Source organism: Oratosquilla oratoria, chromosome 23, assembly GCF_046742065.1.
Source record: "Oratosquilla oratoria isolate Oo_2021 chromosome 23, ASM4674206v1, whole genome shotgun sequence".
Classification (NCBI taxonomy): Eukaryota; Metazoa; Arthropoda; class Malacostraca; order Stomatopoda; family Squillidae; genus Oratosquilla; species Oratosquilla oratoria.
The window spans coordinates 20341493-20364937 of NC_134799.1; the positions used below are offsets into that span (position 1 = coordinate 20341493).

Consider the following 23445-nt stretch of genomic DNA (forward strand, 5'->3'; position numbering starts at 1 on the left):
TCTAAGTGAGATGACCCGAAGTAAGCAAGGCCAACGGGGTGCCAAACTACATTTGCCTGAAGATGGAAATGGGATCAGGAGTCTTCTTGGGAGCCTGACAGTGTTGATCTACATTGGAAGAGGAGGGCAACTATGACATGTGGCTTCTCCCGTACCCCTGCCCAGTGGCGGATCCAGGATCAAAATTGGGGCAGGAGGCTAACCTGAATTTTGTAGATGTAGATGATGCTTGGGGGGGGGGGGGGTAACCTAAATTTTGTAAATGTAGATGATGCTTTTAAAGAGATGTACTTTAGCACAAATACAATGATTTTGAATATATATTAAAGTATATGCTCTCACTTTAGTTTCTCTCAAAATACTATGCAAAAGTAATAATTAATCTTGCATTTCTAAACATTTACCCTCAATAATGTGCTGAATATTCCAGTTATTCTCAGTGAAGTGTTTTATTAAATACTGGGAAAGATTCTACCACTGTATTACTGCTTCCTGCCATGTGCCAGTGTACACAACGCAGGTATCTTGATCTCTGCAATGAGGTAATGAAAGAACAAATTTGTGGGGGAAGGCTTTGACCCCACCTCTCTTGATCCGCCACTTAATTTGTCAATGAAACCTTTCACTGTGGTGGTGGACTACGTTTTATATATATATATATATATATATATTTATATATATATATATATATATACATATATATATATACAGTATATATATATATATATATATATGTATATATATATATATATATATACACATATATATATATATATATATTTTTTTTAAGGTTGGGGACACAGAGTACAATTTTTTGAAAGGAAAGCAGAACCTCTTGCCAAAGGGGTTAAGGATGCCAAGCAGTTTCATTTGTTACAATACTTTTCCCTGTATATACACAGTGTATCTGATGACATTTCCTTGTGTGGGAATTTGAAATAAGAAATTGGAGTTTGAATAGGGTTCCTTCACTAAACATTTTTCTAATTTCATTTTCAAGTTACGTGGATTGCCAGAGGCCCGATTATGCACGCTCAGGTACATTGACTCAGAGGGTGAGTATGCTTCTGTTCACATTACAACTGAACAACCCACCGCCCCCGAAAATAACTGCAAGTTTACTACAAACACATCCAGATGCTACAGTAAAATCAATAACCTTGGGAGGTTTACAACAGGAAGATAACTTTCTGTGGGTGAAATACAAATAATGACTGTTTAGTTTTCCAGTGAATAAAGGGTGTATAATGTAAATAAACATGTTTTTTTTTCTTGAATTATATCAACAAGTATGACCCTGGCATATAATTGATGTAAATGAATTAGGGAAGTCAAGTTTGATAAGAAAAGACAACTCTTGGAATTACTTTGATAATCACTGTTATGGTTTTGGGACAATTTTTTAGTAGCTTAATGTAGGGTTACACTAGTTGATGAAAAGCTTGCAGCCCAACTTGCAGCATTCATTCATCCTATAGTAAGTGGTTACCATGAGTGGGCGGTCCAATTTGGAAGTCTGATTATCCGATTAATCGGATCCTCATTTTTGAATCTGATAATCAAATTGGATTAATCCCTGGCAAATGAATCAGATACAGTAAGTCCTTGTTATATGGTACATATGCATTCCTGAAAACCTTACCACAAACTGAAATTACTGTATACCCAACCCATTATAACATGTAATAATAGAACATGGCAGATGTACCTTTTCCTTGCTCTATCCTCTTCAAAATATCTAGTGGATACCATATCTGGGAATTTTTCTTACTGCAAATAGAATCGAGGGTATTAATTACCAAATACCGTAACTGTGAATTTACCGGATAAAGAATTACTGTACAAGGAGGACTCACTATAATCCCAATTGGACTGCCGAAATTTTAAAGCAATTTGCGATTAATCCAGATCGACATCGTTTTTATTTTTACAGTAATCGCTAATTGGACTTCAATTTTTTCGACTCATACCCACCTCTGGTGGTTACACGCAAGTCCAATCTTACCGTGTAGAGAAATTCCCATCAATCACGTAAAAATAGCTACAGCAAGACCCACCCTCTACCCAAAATGAACTCTCATTGGCAGAGCCAATGCCTATGCAACTTTTTCAAATATTTTATCCAAAATAAATTTTAAACTACTTGTGATATCTCTAAAATGTATATTTGACGATCTTTGCATATCTCATACACATACACAGAGTCGGATTGACGGTGAAGATTGGAACTCCGAAAAAAATACAATTTTCATGGATTTCAGCGACAAGGGAGTACCTGTGTTGTATTAGTAGGGAAGGGGAAAGCTCATGGTGTAGTGAGCAGGTGAAGAAAAAGGAGAAAGGGAGGCATTATTGAGGAAAATGGAAGAAAATGAGGAAGGGGAGGAACGGGCCTTGGACGTCAGAAGGGGTGTAAACAAAAGGTGTGCAGATGACACAGACGAGGTCGAACAGGTGAGCAGAGGTATTAGAAGAAGGAATATAGATAAGAGCAGCTCAATGGAAAGAGAAGATAATTACTTCTATGGATTTAACAAGTGAGGAGATGACAACCTCCCCCAACTAGTAAGTCTAGAGAAGAAACTAACAAAAATGAATGATGTATTAGGGTGGCTTAAATGAAACAATGGGTTATTTGATAAAGTAAATATTTCACAACACAAAAGTAAATATTTCACTACATGAAATAGCGTGCGTACACTTAGGAGGCGAGACCATGACTACCCCACGCCAACCCTTGAGTTGGCGCGAAAAGCATACATGAATCGCATTTGCGATTACAAAAAAGAAGAAAAAAAATGCTCACAGATATATACAATAATAAATATATAGCAATAAATAAACAACATTGCAAACATGTATATACAACACACAAGAAGTATGTCACCAATACAATGCTCGGCCACCACCCTCAGTGACCCCACTGAGCAAATGAGAAAAACAATTGACCACAGCAAGACAAAATGGACAACATATACATCTGACTCCACACACACCACAGGGGAATGACAAAAGCGTGGAAAGAAATTGGCTCATCAGCACACCCTATACATAACATAACACATATACACATACATAAAGGAATACATAAACAACATATACAAACACAATCAATTATACATACACATGAAATATATATATATGAACTGGCGCCAGTAAAAAAAATACATAGGACAATTGCCGGACGTCCGGGACATGAAACATGAAACAATACAAAATACACATGAATTAGACAATAGACATAGGACAATGGGAAGAACAAAACACCATTGGCAGAAAAATAAGTTTGCAAATATAACAAAGATTACATCCCCTACCACAGGTACGCTAAACCCAAATGAGTCTGCGCCCAAGAAAATACACAATTTACAAGAGTAAGGGCTAGGGGTACAAAACTTCACAATCCAATTACATACAAATACACAAAAATACATACAAGAGGCTCACTCGACCATCAAGGCCTAGCACTTCGTGAACGTAGATGATACGAGTGGCCCACAATGGGTGATACAATGGGAACATTGAGTGTTGGGGGAGGTTGGGTGAATGCAGGTATGGGCACCTGCGTCTTTTTAAGCCTGTCAGAATGGCAAATCTCACTAAGACCCGTAGATGGGTAAAAAAACCCTGAATTTGTTGGGATGGAGCTGTTCTGTTACTAAAAAGGGACCTGTGAATTTACAATTTAGTTTGGACTGGCGGTCCGGCATGCTCCTAAAGACATGATCCCCAACAATGATGTTCACAGGCTTAGCACGACCATGTTGGTGTTTTAACATGTCAGCCTTGGAAATAACAAGTTTGTCCCTAACAGACGCATAAATATCATGCAGCACATGATCCTGAAGTTTACTATAGTCATCCACATTGTAGAGGGGACGAGCAGGACTGTCAAGCATGTCATAAGGGAGTCGTTTCTCTGATCCAAAGACAACATAGTGGGGCGTTTTTCCCGTGGAAGCGTTTATGGTGCTATTGATACAAGCACTAACATGGGGAAGCCAATCCTCCCAAGACTCATGAAAATGACTAGCAAGGTGACGTAAGATCTCCAAAATTTTCCTGTTCGTCCTCTCTACAAGACCATTGGACGCCGGATGATAAGCAGTAACAAAAGTTTGTTTAATGCCGTAACGTGCACAAATGCCTGCCAAAACCTCGTTCTTAAATTCAGCCCCATTATCACTAAGGAGCACCGAAGGAGTGGTGTATGGACACAACACATGGGAAACTAAAGCATGTGCTACAACTGGTGCAGATTTGTTACGTAAGGGAGCTAGGACCACAAAACGACTAAAATGATCCACACATACAAGGACATACACAGAGCCCTGTGTGCTACGAGGCAGTTGCAAAAGGTCTATAGCTACAGTCTGAAAAGGGGCGAGAAGGAATAGGGTACTCTAAAATGGGAGCAGTGCTCGTAGAACCTTTGTTCTGGGCACAAGAACTACACCGGGCTACATGAGAGGCAATGTCTAGTCGCATTTTAGGCCAATATATAATACTTCTTCCGTGCCATAGCCAGAGTTTTGTCACGACCTGGGTGACCAGCCTGAGGGGCATCATGAGCAAGGGACAAAACAATGGGAACTAGAGACTCAGGGATCACTAGCTGTGCCACATCCTGCTCAAACACTTCCATATTGCGAATGAGAACTTCGTCCTGCAGGGAAAATTGGTACAGAGGTACTGGTAAAGCTGGTAAGGTGGAATCATCACCAGACTCCAAAGCATAAATGACAGCAGACCAGACAGGGTCTTCACGCTGAGCTTTTACCAGATCCTGCAGGGAAAAGTTATCACGGTAACAGCAGCAACAGGGATATTCCGTGAAAGTGCATCAGCAACAGGATTAGCTCGCCCGGGCAAATGTTTTAGGGTTGGATTGAATTCCTCAATCGTGAGGAACCATCTGGCTAGGCGACCTGACAGATTCTTTCCTTGAAAAAGCTGAGTGACAGCAGTGTGGTCCGTGTAGACTGTAATAGGATATCCAAAAATGATATCACGGAAGTGCTTTAAAGCCCACACCACAGCCAGGGCCTCTAAATGAGTAACAGAGTAACGGGACTCAGGCTTGTTAAGAATGCGACTAGCATATGCAATAACATGAGGTCTACATCCTTCTACTTGTTGCATAAGTACAGCTCCAATACCTGTACCAGAAGCATCTGTACAAATAGTAAAGGGGATACTATAATCAGGGAAAGCCAATACAGGTGCTTCAGTAAGAGCAAGCTTCAAAGAATCAAAATTTGTCTGATGGACATCACGCCACTGGAAGGAAGAGTCCTTCTTGAGAAGGCGAGTGAGAGGGGAAGCAATTGAAGCAAAGTCTTTAATAAATGCACGATAGTATCCTGCAAGTCCAAGGAAGGACCGTACATTTTCAACCGACTTCGGTACAGGGAAGTCTCTGACTGCCTTGATCTTTTCACCAGTGGTATGGATACCATGTTTGTCTACAACATGACCTAGAAACTGGATACTAGCCTTGAAAAAGGAACACTTGGGTAAGTTGAGTTTCAACCCAGCTTCAGCAAACCGTTGCAAGACCATGGACAACTTAGAAAAGTGGCTCTCCACATCTTTGGAAACAAGAATCAAATCATCCAGGTAAACAAAAAGTCCATTCCCAATTAAGCCATGAAATATAGAGTTAACTAGACGCTGGCAAGTCAAAGGAGCATTCCGCAAACCCATGGGGCAACGAAGCCATTCATAGTGCCCATTGGGAGTCGAGAAGGCCGTGATCTTACGAGACTTCTCCTCCAGGGGTATCTGCCAAAAACCTGCTTTTAAATCTAAAGTGGTGAACACTGTATTACCATTGCCAATGGACTGAAGAAGCTCGCTTAAGATAGGCAGAGGATAATGACCAGGAAGAATGACCTCATTTACTTTCCTATAATCAACCACAGGACGAAAAGATCCATCCTTCTTAGGCACCAGGAGAAGAGGCGAATTCCACTCGGAGTGGGACTCCTGTACAACACCTTCACTCAACAAATCGTCAACCAAGGACTGGGCTATAAGCCGATGAGAGTGAGGCAACCTGTAAGAAGGGACGTAAAAAGGACGAGTGCCTGGCTGAAGGTCAATTCTATGAACCACACGATCTGTAACCCCTAACGGATCACCTGGTAAAGCCAAAGCCTGACGGTGGGTAACTAGCAGGTCAAGGAGACGAGGCGTCTCTTTAGGACAATCAGTTTCGCCTACAAATGTGGCAAGTTCAGAAGCTACGCGAGCAGGGTCACGTGTTGGAGGAGACTGTAGAACAGAAGCTGCTATAATAGGCGAATCCTGGAAAGCAGCAACGTGTACCACCTCAAAGGAGCCTAAGTGTCTGCCAGGAGAGAGAGAAATAGGAGCACCCGTAACATTGGTTACCATCGCTGTGGTAACGTGATCCTCAGGAATAGTGGAGAGAGTTCCTTTTAGGGCAAGCCGACGAATACGAATAGAATCAGGCAAAGAGAGAACGTCAGACCCAATTGGGGCACCTGAGACGTGCACTGGAACTCGAACCAAACTTGAAGGTTCAATAAGATGCTCTCCTACAACAACAGCAGCACAATGATCAACAGGGGCAGAGCTCTGAGAAATTGGGACAGGCACATGTGCGGACTGATCAAGCACAGAAGAATCACAAACGGAAACTGGCCTATCCGAAGCAGAGATATCAACTTTGCAGAAAGTCACTACACGGCGACTAGGAGAAATATCTATGCTATGAGCTGTAAGAGCATCAATACCCAGGAGGCAATCACACTTAAGGGTAATGCCAGAGACAACAGCAAAAGTGACATTGAATACTGTAGCATGCGAGGAAAAATGTAAAGGAAGACAAACTGATCCTAGAACAAGCAAGGGAGAGCCTTGCACAGAATGCAAATTATTACAAAAGGGAGATAGAGGGAGATTATACAATTCTCGCAAGGCAAAGTAAGCCTTTCTACTTAACAGACTACATTCTGCACCAGTATCTACAGTGACTGACAGAGGCGTATCCCTAGTAAAAAATTGAAAGGTAAGTAATTGAGAAGATTCAACAGCCACAAAAGGAATTATTTGAGACCGAACATTGCTGGTCAACTCTTGGGGTTGGGAAACATGCGCTGGGGAAAATGGGATTGATGATGCTAGTGAGAAGTCTCATCCCCAAGTTTCAAAACCTTGAAACATTGATCAGTCGAATGTTTACACTGACCATGGATATGGCAATAACTGAGTGTACTTGGAGGTTCTACTCTGGAAAGGTCATGTGATTGATTAGAAGAAACAGTAGGTACACTCCTATGAACAGGGGACAGTTTTGACTTGTTTACCTGGCGCCTACGGCGGAAACAAAAATCGCTCGAATGACCAGACCTGTTACAAAAAGTACACAACAGGGGAGGGGGTGTAACTCTAGATTGAGGGAACTAGGAGTAGAAACTGTAGACTGAGAGAGTTGAGGAGAACAAGGGACATGACCCTGTTGATGAGCATTGCTAATACACAAAGAGCTAGATGGGACTTCTCCCAGTTTACGAGAAAGTTGTGATGCAAAGGACAATAGAATGTCATCAGGCTTATACTTGAGAGAAGATGCTGCTCGATAAGGCGAAATCTATCTATGGAAATGTTACCTTTCTCTACCCAGTCCGACTGGGACAATGACTCGAAAGCTTCAACAGCAAGGATACTGGCCTGAGCTTGCGCACGGCGATAATCGAGGGTACCCAGTCGGGATACGAGAGTATCAGCTAGCTTGAAGTACCAATGGAACGCACCACCACCAAGAGTATCTGCGAACAGTTGAAGGAAGTTAGACCTAAAGGTGTCATAATCATAGTTCAGAAGTTTAGGATCTAAACACGAAGCCGAGAGGAGCTCTGCAGCAAAAGAATGTGGCACAATCTGGGACCTCACAAAGGATATCTTCTCAGGCCCCGTTGAAACGTTTGACTGTACAATAGCATCTTCACACTGACGTATGAAGATAGCCGCCCTATAATGAGGGTCTACTCCAGAAAAAGGCACCACAGTTGGATTCTGATGCAGTAATGTTACCCTGTTTCCCATTGGCTCAGATGAGCATGTCGGGCTGAGAAACGAAGGCCTCGATTTAGACATGGTGGGAGATGATAACTTTGTCCCACTTCTTAGAAGCATAAGAAAACACTATCACCAAACTAATACAACACTCTAACGCCAATATGAAATGTAAAAAAAAATAATATAGTGGATCACACAGACAATGACATATAATTTACAGAAACACAAGCATTGACACTACCAATGCCATACATAGACCACTAGGAAGAAAATTATATTACGACCGTAATGAAACACACGTCGCAGGTGACGAAGGTCGTCCGGGGTAACATTAAGGGACGCGAACGTCACCACAAAATTTTATATAATTCATACAAACATAAATTGTGTAATGCATACAAACATAAGCATTGGAAAACAGAACCAATGCAATACATAAATCAATAATGTAATAATACGTAAGTACATATACGTAAATAAACACGCGTCGCCAAGCGACGACAGTTCAACATTCAAAGTAAAGCCACGCCAATGACGTCACGGTTTCGAGCAGGGAAGCGTCACTTAACCGGTCTTCACAGATTTAACTTTGGCTTCTCCTGGAGCAAATAAACTGTCTAATTCACCATCCAGGCGCAATTTCCGCTGAGGGAACCACAGGAACACAAGGATAATCCGGGCAGGCGACGATGATTTCCAAGAACCGTAGGGAAGAAAAAATCACCTGCCGGCAAACGGCCTGCGCCGAAATGCAACTGAAGACACAGTGTCCAGAGCACTATAATGTATATTAATAAAGTCACTGAAAACACCTAGCTGGAACGAAAAAAAATGGGGAGAAAACACAGCACAAGAACACAAAATGTTAATGTGTAAGCCGGCAAATCAAAGTCACTAATTTTTCGTCTTTGTAATACTTTTGAGTCACTAAACGTTTACGCTGCCACCAAAATGTATTAGGGTGGCTTAAATGAAACAATGGGTTATATGATAAAGTAAATATTTCACAACACAAAAGTAAATATTTCACTACACGAGACCAAGACTACCCCACGCCAACCCTTGAGTTGGCGCGAAAAGCATACATGAATCGCATTTGCGATTACAAAAAAGAAGAAAAAAAAATGCTCAGATATATACAATAATAAATATATAGCAATAAATAAACAACATTGCAAACATGTATATACAACACACAAGAAGTATGTCACCAATACAATGAAGCATGGGAGGTTAGGTTGAGTCAACTCGCACTAGTTACTCAAAGAGTTGATTAACTGGAAGAACTAAAGAAGGAGAATCAAAACCTAACTAAAGAAATAGAAGAATTTAAAAGATCGTTAAGAGAAGTAAAGGAAGAGAATGAGGAATAATAAAGAGTCCATAGCAAAAGAGGCAAGTGGTTGGAAAAAAGTCCAAAAGAATAACAAAATTGAATTTAGAGATATAGTGAAACAACAGATGAACGAACAAACTAAGGACACAGTGATGAGAGAGGAGGAGAATATAGTAAGAGACTTAGCAGATAAAAAGAAATGTATAATTATATTAGGAATGGAAGAGAAGCATAATCCAAACAGGACTACAAGAGTAAAGAAGGAAAAAGTAAACAAGGTATTAAAAATAACAAGAAGATGAACAATAAGGAAAGAAATTGAAGAAATATATAGATTGGGGAAATACAATATAGACAAGACCAGACCAATTAAGGTTAAATTCAGGTCACAAACAACAGCAGAGAATATCTTATAAAAAACAGGGAAACTAGCAAAAAGTGATCAGTATAAAAAGGTATGGATAAAAAGAGAGATGAAAAAAGAGGAAGAGAAAACAAAAAGACTAGAAACGAAGAAAAAAAACGAGAACAGAACAGAGTCAAAGAGAGATTCTATTGGAGAGTAGTGGATATGAAAGTGAGGAAATGATTCATAGTAGAGAAAAACAGAAAGGAAACAGAAAACAGGATGGAGGTAACAGAAAATTAAAAGTGTCTTTCACAAATATAGATGGCTTAATAGCGGGTTTGAATGAACTGAATGATTACCTGAAGGAAAAAGAACTGCACATAATGGGAACTGTAGAGACAAAATTGAAAGGTCCATTACCACCCAACAGTGTAGGACATGGTGCATATAATTATTGGATTAGAAACAGAAGTAAAACAAGGTGATGGAGTTATGTTCCTGACTAAGAAGGATATAAATGTGAGGAATGTTACATGTGGAAAGAATAGAGATGATTATGATGGAAATAGAGGACAGGGACAAGAAGAGCAGAAAGTTTGTGGTAAATTATGTGCCTCCTAAAATATCTTCGTGGGAAGAGAGAGAACTCAAGAATATGTTAGAAGTCACAAGGATAACATTAAATAAGATAATGGAAGAATAGTTATAATGGGTGACTTTAATTGTAAAGAAATCTGCTGGGAAGAGATGACAGTGAAGGGTGGAGACCTAATGGAAATGTACTACTTGATATGATTATAGAATATACAATGACACAATAGATACAAGAGAATACTAGGTATAGAAATGAGGAAGAGCCATTGAAACTAGACCTAATGATCACATCAGAACCTGAAATAGTGGAGAAGATTGAATATAAGACCAATAAGTAAAAGTGACCACATGTTGTTTGAACTGGAACTAAATGAGGAAAAATACATGGAAAAAAAATGAAAAAATAAAGAAAGGGAAGATTGATGTATGGATTTTTTTTCATGAATAAAAAAAAAGCAGACTGGGAAAGGATACACAAAGAGGAAAGAACAGTAGAAGAGAAATGAAAAAAAGAAAATATATATATAAAGGAGTGGAAAAGTATGTTTCAAGACAAAAACAGGAAAAAGGATATGTACAGTGTTGGCTTTACAAAAGATGTAGGGAGTTAAAAGGCAAAAGGGATAAAACTTGGATAAAATGGAAGACAAAAGACCTGAAAAATTGAAAATATATACTAGTCATAGAATTCAGTATGTGCAAGTGCGCAGAGAAGAAAAGAGAAAATACGAAAAGGATGTCATAGAAAAATGTAAAGATCAACCAAAATTATTTTATAGATTTGTAAACAAACTGAAAAACAAACAAGAATTAGTGAAACTACGGCAAGGAGGAGTTGAATACATAGAGGAAATATAAATGGCAGAAATTATGAACAAGCATTTTAAATCGGTGTTTACGAGGGAGAACATACAACTTAGAGAAGTCGAGTGGGAGGAGAAAGTCCCCCCCCCTATGAAAGAGATAGAAGTAACAAAGAAAGAAATAATGAATCACTTAAGTAATCTTGATGTCAGAAAATTGCATGGACCAGATGAAATGGCAAACTGGATTTTGAAAGAATGCAGGAATGAACTAACAGACAAAATACATAGTCTAATAAACAGTTCATTCAAAGAAGGAAAAGTTCCAGAAGATTGAAAAAGAGCAAATATAGTACCAATATATAAGGGGGGAAACAAGGAAGACCCTACTATCTATAGACCAGTCTCTCTTCAAGTACAATAGCTAAGATTTGTGAAAGGATCAAAATTAGATGGGTAAGGCATTTGGAAAAAAACAATGTACTAAATCCAAGGCAATTTGGATTTAGACAAGGAAGATCATGCGTCACAAACTTGATGTGTTTCTATTCAAGACTAATGGATATAATACAAGAAAGAGATGGATGGGCTGATTGTGCATTTCTAGACTTGAAAAAAGCTTTTGATAAGGTGCCACATAAAAAATTGCTAAAGAAATTAACTGCAGGAGGAATACTGGACAAACTGCTGAAGTGGATGGAAGACTTCTTGCATGAAAGAAAAATGAGTGGTGATAAGAGATAAACATTCTAATTAGGATGAAGTGATGAGTGGAGTTCCACAAGGAACAGTTCTGGCCCCAGTAATGTTTGCAATATATATTAATGATATGGATAAAGGAATTGAAAGTTATATGAGCTTGTTTGTGGACGATGCAAAACTGTTGAATAAAGTGAACAGTATAGAAGATAGTAAGTCGCTGCAGAGTGATCTCAAAATATGGGAATGGAGTAGGAAGTGGGAGATGGAATTCAATATCAAGAAGTGTAGTATAATGGAATTTGGAAGAAGCAAAAAAAGAATAGTGGGATCATATAAATTGGGAGAGGAAGAAATAAAAAAAAAGTAGAAAATGAGAAGGACCTGGGAGTCATTATTATGAATAATATGTTCCCTGAGAAACATATAAACAAAGTGTTTGGAAAAACTCGTAATTTAATAAGAATAATCAAAGTGGCATTTACATACCTGGATGAAGAAATGGTGAAGAAAATACTAGTCACTTTGATAAGACCAAGATTGGACTATGCAGTGACGATGTGGTTACCAAGTACAAAAAAAATGTATAACAAAACTTGGAAGAATATAAAGAGCAATTACAAAATTGGCACCAACATTCTCAGAACTATCATATGAGGAGAGACTGGCAAAACTTGAGCTACAAACATTAGAGCAAAGAAGAAAGGAGACTTGATAACTATTTATAGAGTCGTGAAAGGCAAAGAAACTATTGATAGAGAGGATTAATAAAATGGGATAGTAGAGATACAAGAGGACATGGAAAGAAGACGAAGAAAGATAATCATAGAGGAGACCTGGAAAAGAACAGCTCTCCCCACAGGATAATAGATGTTTAGAACAAGTTAGATGAAAATGTGGTGTGTGCAAAAACAATACACGAATTTAAAAACAGTCTAGATACAACAAGATATGAAGACGGGACACCACGAGCAGAGCTCCCCTTCCTGTAAAATAGAACTAGGTAAATACAATTGTCAGATTGACAGTGAAGATTGGAACTCCAGGAAAAAAGGCAATTTTCGTGGATTTCAATGATGAGGGAGTACCTATGTTGTATTAGTAGGGAAGTGGAAAGCTTGTGGTGTAGTGGGCATGTGAAGAAAAAGGAGAAGGGGAGGAATTATGGAGGAAAATGGAAGGAAATGAGGAAGGGGAGGAACAGGCCCTGGATGTCAGAAGGGGTGTAAACAAAAGGTGTGCAGATGACACAGCTGAAGTCAAACAAATCAGTAAAGGGATTAAAAGTGTTGGGATGGAGGCAACATCACAGCTCGGCAGTTACCCACATGACTGAGCAGCCCTGTTCAGGACCCACTCTGCTCACCCCACATGGGGAGGGGGCTAGAAAAGGTGCCCTAAAAATAGTTTGTCTCATTTCCACCTGACTGGGGAACCGCCCCCACTAAGGTCACCCTCATTGAAGTCAAAATGCAGAAAAATCTTAAGCACAGATGACAACCTAATACTGATAGTAATATAAAACAATTGAAAGTTGTGCACATAGAAGATATTCCAATACAGTGTAACTATGATTATATATCTACTCCACTGAGTAGATTTGGAACTATAGTAGAAATTTGCTTGAAATTTCTTGACATTGTGAAAAAAATGGGAAGCTTGGGTAACATTTGATAAGCATGAAGATGCCTTTAACCAGAGCAGAAACTTCAATACCTTAGAAATTTACAATTCTCTAGTCAAAAGAGCCTTAACAGATATATAAATTTGAAACAGCAGCTGTAAATAAAGCTTACACTGAGCATATCACAATAGGACATGCTAAGTGACTCTTAGGAAGAAAAAAGAGCTATGCAAATGCTCTTATTACCCTAAGAAATCCACCTCATTCCACAAATCTCTCCACTACAAATGAGACTTCAACCTCTGGGGTAACAACCCAACATTCAAAGCCAGATAATCAACATACTATGGTGAGAACACCAAACACACAGGCAGATATTCTACCTCCAGATTACAAAAACACGTTGCATAGTAAAGAGGTGCAACCCTCAAATCCCCCTCCATCTTCCAGCGTAGTGTCTCAGGCAGAATCTGCAAACGCTCTTACCACCCTAAGAAATCCACCTTGTTCTACAAATCCCCCCACTGTAAATGAGACTTCAACCTCTAGGTTAGAAATGTAACACTCATGGCCAGGTGATCAACATACTTCGATGAGAACACTAAACACTAAGGCAGATATACTACCTCCTGATCATAAAAACATGGCTTATAGTAAAGAAGGGCAACCCTCCAATCCATATCCACCTAGCAAAATATCTCGGGTAGAATCTGCAAATGCTCTTACTACCCCAAGAAATCCACCTCATTCAACAAATCCCTCCTCTGAATGAAACCTCAACTTCTGGGGTAGCAGCCCAACATTCATGGCCAGATGACCAATATACCTCAGCAAGAACACAAAGCACTAAGGCAGATATCCTGCCCCCTGATCATAAAAATGCTTCATATAGTAAAGAGGGGCAACCCCCCAATTCTCCTCCATCTTCCAGCATAGGGTCTCAGGCAGAATCATTACTGGACTCAATGGAGATTGAAACGAAAAAACAAAATAAAAGAACAAGAACATCCTCACCCTCTCCATCAACTCCAAAGAAATGGAACCCTAGCAGATTTGTTTTACAAGAAAAAGATAAAGGAGCAAAAGCCAAAACTACCAAAATAGCTACAGAAGAAAAACCACCATCTTCACAAAAAGCTCATAAAGACAAAAAAAAAAAAAAAACACTCAAAAATGACCTTGAACAAAGGACCTCCCCCCAGAAAATAGATACATTCACATCACTAATACAGTGGAACTGTCAGGGACTTTGAGCAAAGTATGAAGAGCTTAAAGTCTTAATTTATGAATATTCTCCAGTAGGTGTATACTTACAAGAGACAATGTTAGATGGACATACACCCTGACCAAGGGAATATATATCTTTTAAAACTCCATATAATATAGAAGCGGGAAGTCATGGAGGATATTTCGTTTATATTTTCCAATTAATTTAAATACAATATTTCAAGCAGTAGCAGTTCAGATATAATTAAAAAGAAAATACACCCTATGCTCTCTTTACCTGCCCCCAAACACCATGGTTACCCGGGAGGAAATAAGTAACTTATATCAATCAGCTCCTATAGCCGTTTCCCATTATGGGTGACCTTAATGGCAGACACCCACTATGGGGAGATGTTACTACAAACCAAAAAGGGAATATTATAGTTTCAGTTATAGAATACGAAGATATAGGACTTTTGAATACTGGGGAGCGCACCCATTACCATATTCAAACAGGTACTGTCTCTTGTCTAGATCTTATAATTTCTAGCCCCAACTGCACAATTGATTTCAGATGGAGACCAAATGATGACTGGCATAGCAGTGACCATGCCCCGATAATGATTGAAACAAATGATGACCCACCAACTCAAAGATCACCAAAGTGGAGTATCAACAAAGCAGATTGGGATAAGTTTAAAGAACTAAGTGAAATCGAAGGCGATGCAAATGACTTCCCAACTCCAGAAGATGCTATTGACTCATTAAATGTAACTTTTCATACAGCAGGTATACACTCTATACCAAAAACTACTGGACTTTAAGCAGTGCCCAGTTCCGTGATGGTCTGAAGAGCTCAGAATTTTACATTGAACTACAAGAACATCACTTACCCATTACCATAGACATCGAACAATTGAAAATATGATCATCTACAAGCAATGCAAAGCTAGATTTCGTAAAGCAATGAAAGTTGCCAGAAGACAGTCATAGGCATCCTTTGTATCTACCATCAATCGTCAAACACCCATCCACAGTATTTGGAAAAAAATGAATAAGGTAGCAGGAAAATTTACACCCAGCCCTCCACCAGTACTAAGTTAACAATATCCTTGTCACAGATTCCAAAATAATAATATTTTGGCTGACCATTTTGCTCAAGTCTCACAAAAAACTGACAGTTGCCCAGGACACCATTACAGAATAAGAGAAGAACAACAACATTTAGGTTTTTCTTCAGACAAGACAGAATCATACAACATACCCTTTACAGAAAGAGAATTTGATGCTGCCCTAGATAGAAGCAAAAATACAGCCCCTGGTCCAGATATGATCCCCTATGAAATGTTTAAACATATTTCAAGGAATACAAAACTTTTTGTGATAAGTATTATAAATGGATTGTGGTGGGAGCACAGATACCCAACCATATGGGAAACAGCTTTTGTATTATCTTTTCTAAAGCCAGGAAAAGACCCATATTCAGCTTCCAGTTACTGTCTAATTGCTTTAACTTGGTGTCTAGGCAAAATAATGGAAAAAATGGTAAATACAAGACTTGTCTGGTATCTCGAGTGTAATAATATTTTATCACCATCACAATGTGGATTTAGAAAAATGCATTTTACAATGGACGTCCTGATGCAGCTGGAGACCTCCATATGTGAAGCATATGCCTCAAAGCAACATCACCCCCCCGAGGCCCAGTACTTTGATGTAGTGGGGGGGCTTCCGTGTAGTAAGGACGGATTGAGCTGTGCCAGCCAGGTGCAACCATACTGGAGAGGTCAGCCCCGAGCTACCAGACAAAAACTGAGCCAAAAGTCTTTTTGTTGATGACCCTAGCTTGGCATTGATTATGGACTGGAATACTCGTGGGATTTGTCGCCCTCATCCTGTGACAGTTGTTTTGGGATGAGGTTTTTGGGGTAGTGAATAGATAGGGGGTCCCTCACCCTTTTCCTTTGTGAATTCCCCTATCCCTATCCTTCATATTTGCTGCCCTACTCTCCTTTTCACCATCTTTCTCTAATACTTGTTAAGGAAGGTTCTGGTATCTTGGTGCCTTCCAAGCTACATGTCTGAACCCAGTCAAGTGGGGATGTATACCGCGAGGTCACTACTCCCTGCAAGGGCCGAAAGCTCACCGACTGGGGAATGCATGTTTGTGAGGTAGGTACTAGGCTGCTGACTTCCTTTCTCCCTAGCCAGTACACATGCAGAGTGATTATGCCGGACCCATCCTAAATGGGACAAAACAAAAGAGGACAAACCCCGGGTTGTCAAAGTCTCTAACTCACCTCCGAGGCCCTGTATGTGTAAATAGTCGTTTCTGGAACTTCCCGACTCTGCAGAGACTTTTCTTTTATTGCGCATGGCATCGGGCAACTGCAGTATCTTCCTTCTATGCACTGATTTTTCTTTCTTAATATATGGTGCGGCCTCATAGATATACACGATGATAGCGGCTGATGAAACAGAATGTTCTAAACCTCCACCACTACCTGATCCTCCTCCTAAACCCCCCGATCCCTCTCCTAATATTGCCAATCCTAATGTTGACAATATTGACTCAACAAAAATAAAAACCCCAGTTGACGACTCCGGCTTGAAAAAGGACTTCGGTAAAATCAATCAATCAAATGCTGCCCCTAATAGTCATAGAATCTTGCATTTACAATATGTCTCTCTTGATAAGAGTTATACAGACTTATATGAAAAGTTCCGTAAATTTGGACAAATTAAAGAGATCAGAGTTAAACTAACTGACAACTTTAAAGCTTGGCTAGTGTGGATCTCATTTCTTTCTAATCAGGATGCAGCTGCTGCCTGCTTGGATTATAATAATTGTAATGAGAATGAATCTTCAGCCCAACTTGTTGGTAGAGTGCCACCTAACTTGGATATCTTTTATCCAGAAAAGCCGGTAGAGGAAAGGAAGGAAAGTGTGCAGAGACCTCCCAACCCAGCTAAGTGGCTCATTATCACTCTTGAATCGAGTTTAGAAGATTCTTGAAGAGTCACCTTGGCTGTGGTAATTTGAATAACTCCCAGGTATCACGATTTGGAAGAAATTCCTTCTTAATTCATGTAAAATCTTATGAACAAGCTGCCATGGTGCTCAACTTGAAACAGAAATCGGACATTAAGGAAGTTAAACCCTACTACACCTTTAGTTATGCCAAAGGGGTAATTTTTAATAGAGATCTGTATGACTTTGATGAAGAAGAGATTTTAGAAATGTGCCCAACTAATGTTTGGAAGGTTGCTAAAATCCCTTGTTCTTCTATGATTATCCTAAGTTTTTGTGGTGAAGATTACCTCATTATGTAGAGATAGAAAAAGAAATTGTTTATGTGAAGCAGTTTAAGCCCCGTCCCCCTCAGTGCTTTAACTGCTATGGTTTTGGCCATCCTTCCCGCAGATGTGCAAGGGACAAAATGTGTTTGATATGTGCTCAGCCTGAACATGGGGATTGTTTCCGCCCAACAGTTTGTATAAATTGTAAAGAAGAGCATGATGCCAGAAATAAGAACTGTGTAATTTATAAGAAGGAACAGGAAATACTACTAAAAGCTCATGCAGAACATATAAGCGTAGGATATGCTAAAAGACTATTAAGTAATTCCAAAAGATACAGTGATGTTGTTAAAACAAATAGTAAAGTGGATCAGCCAACAGTAGAAGGCAATAGAAATAAAAATGTCAATATGAATGGTTCTGTTAACACTGAACCCAAGCCTCAGTGTAAAAATGTAACTATGAAACCTAATGGTCTTTCTTCTTCTCAAGTAGGAATTTCTAGTACTTCTGAAGCCTCCTGTGCGGAGGTTTCCTCACCCCTTGTTGAAGGGGTGTCCCCTGCCCCATCTGGAGGGGCACCTAAGGTTTCTATTGTAGAAACCTCACAGGCTTCTTGTAATGAAGCCCCCTCTCAGGCAATCTCTCTTCCAGACTTGGGGGATTCCCCAGTAGAGGGATTGCTGACTAGTGTGCCTCACTCGGTAGAGGTGCACAGAAGCAATGAGGATCAAGGAAATGCTGAACCCAAGCCTCAGCGTGAAAGAGTCACTACTAGACCAAATCGGTCTTCCCCACAAGTTGGAAATTGTAGTACTCGCCAACCCTACTCTGCGGAGGTTCTCCCATCCCCATTTGAGGGAATGCCTCCTGCCCCATCTAGAGGGGCACCTAAAGTTCTCATTGCTGGGACCCCACAGGGTTCTTCTAATAAAGCCTCCTCTCAATCAGTCAAACTTCCAAACTCGAGGGGCTCCCCAATAAAGGGATCACGGACTGTTGTGCCTCACTCAGTCGAGGCACACAGAAGCGAAGCTATGGAGTCTGAAGCTGTGTGCAGTAAAAGACTCCACAGTCCACCCTCATCTCCATCCTCTTCCCTAAATCGCGATAAACAATCTAAGAAACTAATAACCCGGACTCTACATCGTTGGTTGGACCATCGTCAGAGAGGAGGATGCCACCCGCGAAAGCAAAGAAATTAGAAAAGAACCCACCTTGTAAACCCTCTCTCTCCCAGACTTCTCTTACCAGACCAGTAGACCCCAAAAAGAAAAAGAAAACAGTATAATGTCCATAATTCAATGGAATATGCAAGGTTTTAATTCTCATCGAGAGCAGGTTGGGATTCTCTTTAAAGAACATGATGTGTCTGTTTTTTGTCTGCAAGAAACTATGCTTGGCAATTTATCCCCTAATGTTGGACTTAATTATAAATTTTACAGATCTCCTCCTATGATTGGGGGCCGTGCCCATGGAGGTACTGGTATCATTGTTAAGAAATGTGTAAACCACAGAAGTGTCCAGCTACATTCGGTGTTGCAGGCTTGTGCAGTACAAATCTTTACCACTAAATGGATCACTTTATGTTCTTTATATTTTGAACCTGAACTGGAAGATCGACTCGTAGACATATATAACCACCCCCGTCAGTTTGAGTTAAATGACCTACAATCTTTGGTTGACCAGCTCCCTGAGCCTTTTATTCTAATGGGTGACTTTAACGCCAAGCATCCTCTATGGGGTGAATCAAGGTGTGACCCCTGGGGCAATATAATTGAAGAATTTATTGATAGTAACGATGTCATTTTGATGAATGACTGTTCCAAAACTAGGTTTGATGTCTTTCACAACTCAAGTTCTGCTATAGACCTAACTATTTGTTCATCATCCTTAGGATTAGACTACAGTTGGTCAATAGATGAAGAATTACATGGTAGCGACCTGGCCTATCCATATCAAATATTTAAAGAACACTCCCTCCTGTTGCTTACCTAAATGAAAGACAGGAGAGGCTAATTGGGAATTATTTAGGAGATCCACAGAGATTAATTATAAGACTAGTGATTTTGGTAGTAACTGTGATGCATATGACTACCTGGTAGACATGATACTCTCTGGTGCTTTCTCTTCCATTCCTAGGACAGCTGGTAAACCTCAACGCCCAGTAGTCCCCTGGTGGAGCGATGAATGTGCTATAAGCAGAAAGATTACAAGAACTTGCTATAAGAGATATCGGAGATACCCTTGTTTAGTCAATAAGATAACGTACAGAAGAGCTCGAGCAAAGCAGAAGAAAATCTTCAAGAAAGCAAGGAGGGAATCCTTCATTAAATATATTAGCGAATTGAAATATGACTCTTCCCCTACCTTAGTATGGAATAGGATTCGAAAATTACAAGGAAAGTTTACTCCATCTCCCTTACCCATTCTGAAGATAAATGACTGTTTTATATCAAATACAAGAGAAGTAGCAGAGGCTTTTGGAAGACATTATGCTGATATTTCAAGCCCACTACATTATTCAGATGATTTCAGAAGAATTAGAGCCAAGACCACGCTTATTCCTCCTACCAATACGAACTCAGAGGCATATAATCTTCTCTTCACCTTGGATGAAATGGATCATGCTTTATCTCTATCCTCCCCAACCTCTCCTGGAGAGGATGACATTCTTTATTCCATGGTTGGTCACTTATCCATATCGTCGAAGAAATTCCTTTTAAATGTGCTGAACAAATTTTGGTCTTCTGGATCTTCTCCTAAATCTTGGAAGACTTCAATCATCATAGGAATCTTAAAGGCAAGAAAAGACCCTCATGACCCACAAAGTTACAGACCTATTGCTCTCACAAGCTGCATTTGTAAGATCTATGAAAGAATGGTTAATACGCGTTTAGTTTGGTTTTTGGAATCTAAAAATCTGCTATCTAACAGACAGTTTGGATTTAGAAGAAATAAGTGCACTCTGGACCCCTTACTTTTTATCACTCGTGAGATTGAGAATGCCTTCGCAATTGAGAACTCTAGCATTGGTGTGTTTTTTGACTTGAAAAATGCCTACGATACTACCTGGCGGGGAGGCATTCTGAAGCAAGTTGCAGAGTGGGGTATCAGGGGTAATATGTTCAATTGTTTAAAGGACTTCTTATCTGACCGTTATCTAAAAGTCCGAGTGGGCTCTTCTTTCTGTTGAGGAAGGGATTCCCCAAGGAAGTGTTATGAGTCCTACACTCTTCAGCATAGCTATTAATAGTTTATTAGAACAAGTTCCCACAGGAGTTCATGGATTGGCTTATGCTGATGACTTCGCTATTGTGTGCAGCAAATCGACAACATTAGAAACGGGCCAAAAGATTCAAGAGGTTATTAACTTAGCAACAGCATGGGCTAATTGCAGGGGCTTCAGATTCTCTGCTGAAAAAACCAAAGCCATAAGGTTTTCCAGACTAAGACGCAAGGAAGAAATACCAACACTATTCTTAGAGGGTGTCATATTACCGTATGAAGATGAAGTAAAATACTTGGGTCTGGTATTGGATAAAAGGTTGACATTCACAAATCACATAAACGAGGTTGTATACACTGTCAAACAGCGACTTAATATACTAAAAGTAGTGTCTCGTTTCAACTGGGGAGCAGATCGTGTAACTTTAATAAGGCTTTACCAAACATTGTGCCTTAGCAAAATGGATTACGGATGTCAAATTTATGGATCGGCATGTAAAAGTTCACTGAAGAAGCTTGATATAGTCCACAATATGGCTTTACGGATCTGTTCGGGAGCCTATAGAACATCTCCAGTGGATAGCTTGTATGTGGACGCAGTAATCCCTCCTCTGTATATTCGCAGGGAGGAATTAAGCCTCAGATATATATCGCGTGTCTTGACATCTAAACAGAATCCAAACTTCAAATTTGTAAAGCAGCCGGTAGATAGAGCTCCAAGGCAAAGTACTCTGCCGAAACCTTTAGAAGTGAGATGTGAAGTTGGGACAGAGAAGGTAGGACTTGTTCCTAACACAATTGCTGAGATCACGCCTCCCAAATTCCCTCCTTGGAACCGATACCCCACTGAAATATGTCCTCTTAAAAAGAAGAAAAACAGAACTGCTGTAGAGCTAAAAAGCAAATTTTTAGAACATTTATCAGTACATACTGATGCAATTTTTATTTATACAGATGGATCAAAATCCCAAGACGGTGTTGGTTGTGCTGTTGTAACTGATAGCACAGTTTTAAAGAGAAAGTTGCCTGATTTTAGCTCTGTTTTTACTGCTGAACTGCTGGCAGTCAGCAACGCCCTGAAGTTTGTTTTTAATTCTGTTCCGTGTGGTAGGAACGTTGTTATTTTTATGGATTCCATGAGTGTTCTATCCTCTGTAAATAATTTGTTGCCTCATAATTTTTTAGTGCAAGAAATACAGGAATGGCTGATTCTCATAAACAACAGAAAGAAGATAAAAGTAAACTTTTGCTGGGTGCCGTCCCATGTGGGTGTCACTGGAAATGAAAAGGCCGATGCTGCAGCCAAAGCCGCCACTAGGCTCACCCATATAGCAGACCGAAAAGTCCCACATACGGACTTGAAACAAGTGATCCATTGTTATACAATGAAGAAGTGGCAAGAGCAATGGACAAGGCTGGACGGCAGTTATAAATTAAAAGAAATTCATCCCTTAGTGAACCCTTGGAAGTGTCCTCCTTTGGACAGAAGGTCAAGCATTGTCTTGACAAGACTGAGAATTGGCCATTCCTACATTACACATAAATTTTTAATGGCAAGTGGGGCAGAAAGGCTGGTCCCCCAATGTCCCACTTGCCAAGTAGTTTTGACAATAAGACACATTTTAGTTCAGTGCCCTGCATTCTCTAATAAGCGCAGGGCAAATTTTTTAACAGGTTTATCTTTTAAAGAAATTTTAGGGGAGGAAGCTTGTGTGAAGAACGTTTTAAAGTTTTTAAAAGACAAATTTATTTTATTAAATTTAAAATTGTGTGTGTGAATGCTTGTGAGTGTATGTTGTTGAAGTGTGTTCGTGAATGTCTATTGTTTTAATTGTTTTACTTGAATTTTATTTTTATTTTATTTTTTGAACTAAAAGATAAATATGCGCTGAATGGCCTACCGGCTCCGGCGCTTGGCCTTCAAGCCAAAAACTCCATAAATCAATCAATCAAAGCAACATCATATAACTGTATTCTTTGATATAGAGAAGACATATAACACTGCATGGAGACATGGAATTCTTAAGACCATTCATGATTGTGGTCTGCAAGGAGAATTACTCCTATATATTAGGGCATTTTTATTCCATAGATATTTTAAAGTAAAAATTGATAATACTCTATCAGATAAAAGATGCCAAGAAAAAGGTGTTCCACAAGGGAGTATACTTAGTGTAACACTTTTTGCTTTAACAATAAATGGGGTAGCAAATATTATATCAGATAACATATTAAGCACATTTGTAGATGACCTCTCAAT

The 23445-nt window shown here is 39.6% G+C and overlaps 1 protein-coding gene across 1 annotated transcript in view; it reads left to right on the top strand.

The window, feature by feature from the left end:
- Positions 1 to 23445, top strand: part of LOC143037731 (uncharacterized) — an 86102-nt gene that overhangs the window by 7068 nt on the left and 55589 nt on the right. The window contains exon 2 of the mRNA XM_076206278.1: positions 1001 to 1055. Within this exon, the coding sequence (XP_076062393.1) occupies positions 1001 to 1055 (55 nt within the window). The remainder of the gene's footprint in view (positions 1 to 1000; positions 1056 to 23445) is intronic.